Source organism: Aureococcus anophagefferens (genome assembly GCF_000186865.1).
Source record: "Aureococcus anophagefferens unplaced genomic scaffold AURANscaffold_1488, whole genome shotgun sequence".
Classification (NCBI taxonomy): domain Eukaryota; class Pelagophyceae; order Pelagomonadales; family Pelagomonadaceae; genus Aureococcus; species Aureococcus anophagefferens.
The window spans coordinates 1-1,421 of record NW_008706421.1 but is presented as its reverse complement, the minus strand read 5'-3'; the positions used below and the strand labels follow the sequence as shown (position 1 = coordinate 1,421).

The 1,421-nt window shown below is 66.1% G+C and overlaps 1 protein-coding gene across 1 annotated transcript; it reads right to left on the bottom strand.

Moving 5' to 3' along the window:
• Positions 1-34: 34 nt before the first annotated feature.
• AURANDRAFT_69344 (hypothetical protein) lies at positions 35-1,036 on the bottom strand (the record flags this gene model as incomplete). Its single annotated transcript, XM_009045111.1, has 1 exon — positions 35-1,036. A coding segment is annotated over one exon (1,002 nt), but the record flags the coding sequence as incomplete, so codon positions are not given.
• Between the last annotated feature and the right edge of the window lie 385 nt (positions 1,037-1,421).

The window sequence follows — 1,421 nt, the reverse complement described above, 5'->3', positions numbered from 1 at the left end:
CNATCGTCGCGGGGGACGGCGGCTTCTTCGTCACCTCCGTGGGATCCGCCACGACGCCCGCGACGTCGAGGCAGATGAAGCCCGACGTCGTGTGCGCGGCCTCGCCGGGGATGCCCAACCCCCGCGCGCCCATGGTCCGCGCGCGCAGCGGCGACCCGCCGCGCTCCGCGACCATGGGCTCGCAGAAGTTCTCGAGGATCTGCCTCCGGTGCGTCTTGTCCCAGTAGTTGCCGCTCATGGACACGGACGGCGTCCGCAGGTTGTTTTTCGCGCCGTGGAAGGCGCCCACGGGGATGTACATCCAGTCGCCGGCCTCCATGGTCCCCGCGTAGACCGACGCGTTGCGCTCCTGGATCCACCTGCGCTCGACGAGCGCGTCGTCGAACGCGTCGAACGGCGCCTTCAGCGACGGGAAGGGCCCGCCGACGAAGGGCGCGCCCGCGTCGTCGGCGCCGTCGAGCTTCCCGCGCCACTCCGGCAGGGGGACGACGCGAAAATCCTTCTCGCCCTCGATGAGCTTGAGCCAGAAGGGCATCATGCCCTTGTCGACGTGGAGCGCCGTGAACGAGTCCCTGGAGCCGACGATGAGCTCGGGCCAGTTCGACTTGCCGAACTCGGAGTGCTTGTACCGATCCTCCTCGAAGACCTTGAGCAGCTCGGCCTTTTCCGTGAAGGGCGGGCAGCCGCACTTGAGGTCGAAGCCGAAGCCGTAGTACGTCCGCACGTTCTTCGCGTAGAGCTCCTCGATCATCTTGTCGAGCTCCATGGGCACGCCGACGCCCAGGCCGCCCCACTGGTTCAGCTCGGGCTGCACCTCGTAGCGCGTGATGGGGCCCGCGCCGCACATGCGCTTGAAGTCGAGGTGGGTCCAGTTGGGCGCGTTCAGCGACGGGCGGATGATCACGGGCAGCTGGTGGCGCACGTAGCGCGCCCGGAACTTCTTCACCGTGAGCGTCTCCGCGGACTCGACGGCGATGGCGCTGAGCTCCGCGGAGCATCGCGCCGCGAGGGCCGCGACGAGCCAGAGGCGCTCCATGTCGTTTCACAGCGCCGGAAGTCGCGTTTTTACGGTATGTTCAAGAAGCAGGGCAATGCGCGCATCGCCGCAGAATATATGTGTGCTGCCCTCACGGAATCCGCGGACTACGCCAAGGCGGCCCACGCCTTCTTCGAGGAGGCGTGGAGCGACGTCGACTCCATGGCCGTCTGGAACAGCGTCCTGTGGCCGTGACGATGTTCGAGAGATTTGGGATGGGAAAACAGTGAGAAATCGTCACCGTCATGCTTGGTAGGTCTGGAAGCAGGACGGCGACTTCACAATACGCACGAAGACCGTGGAGAACGCCGACGGCAGCGGCATCTTCATGGCCTCCGGCGAGGTCGCGAAGATGGACGTGAAACCGGAGGAGTTCCTGCCCTAT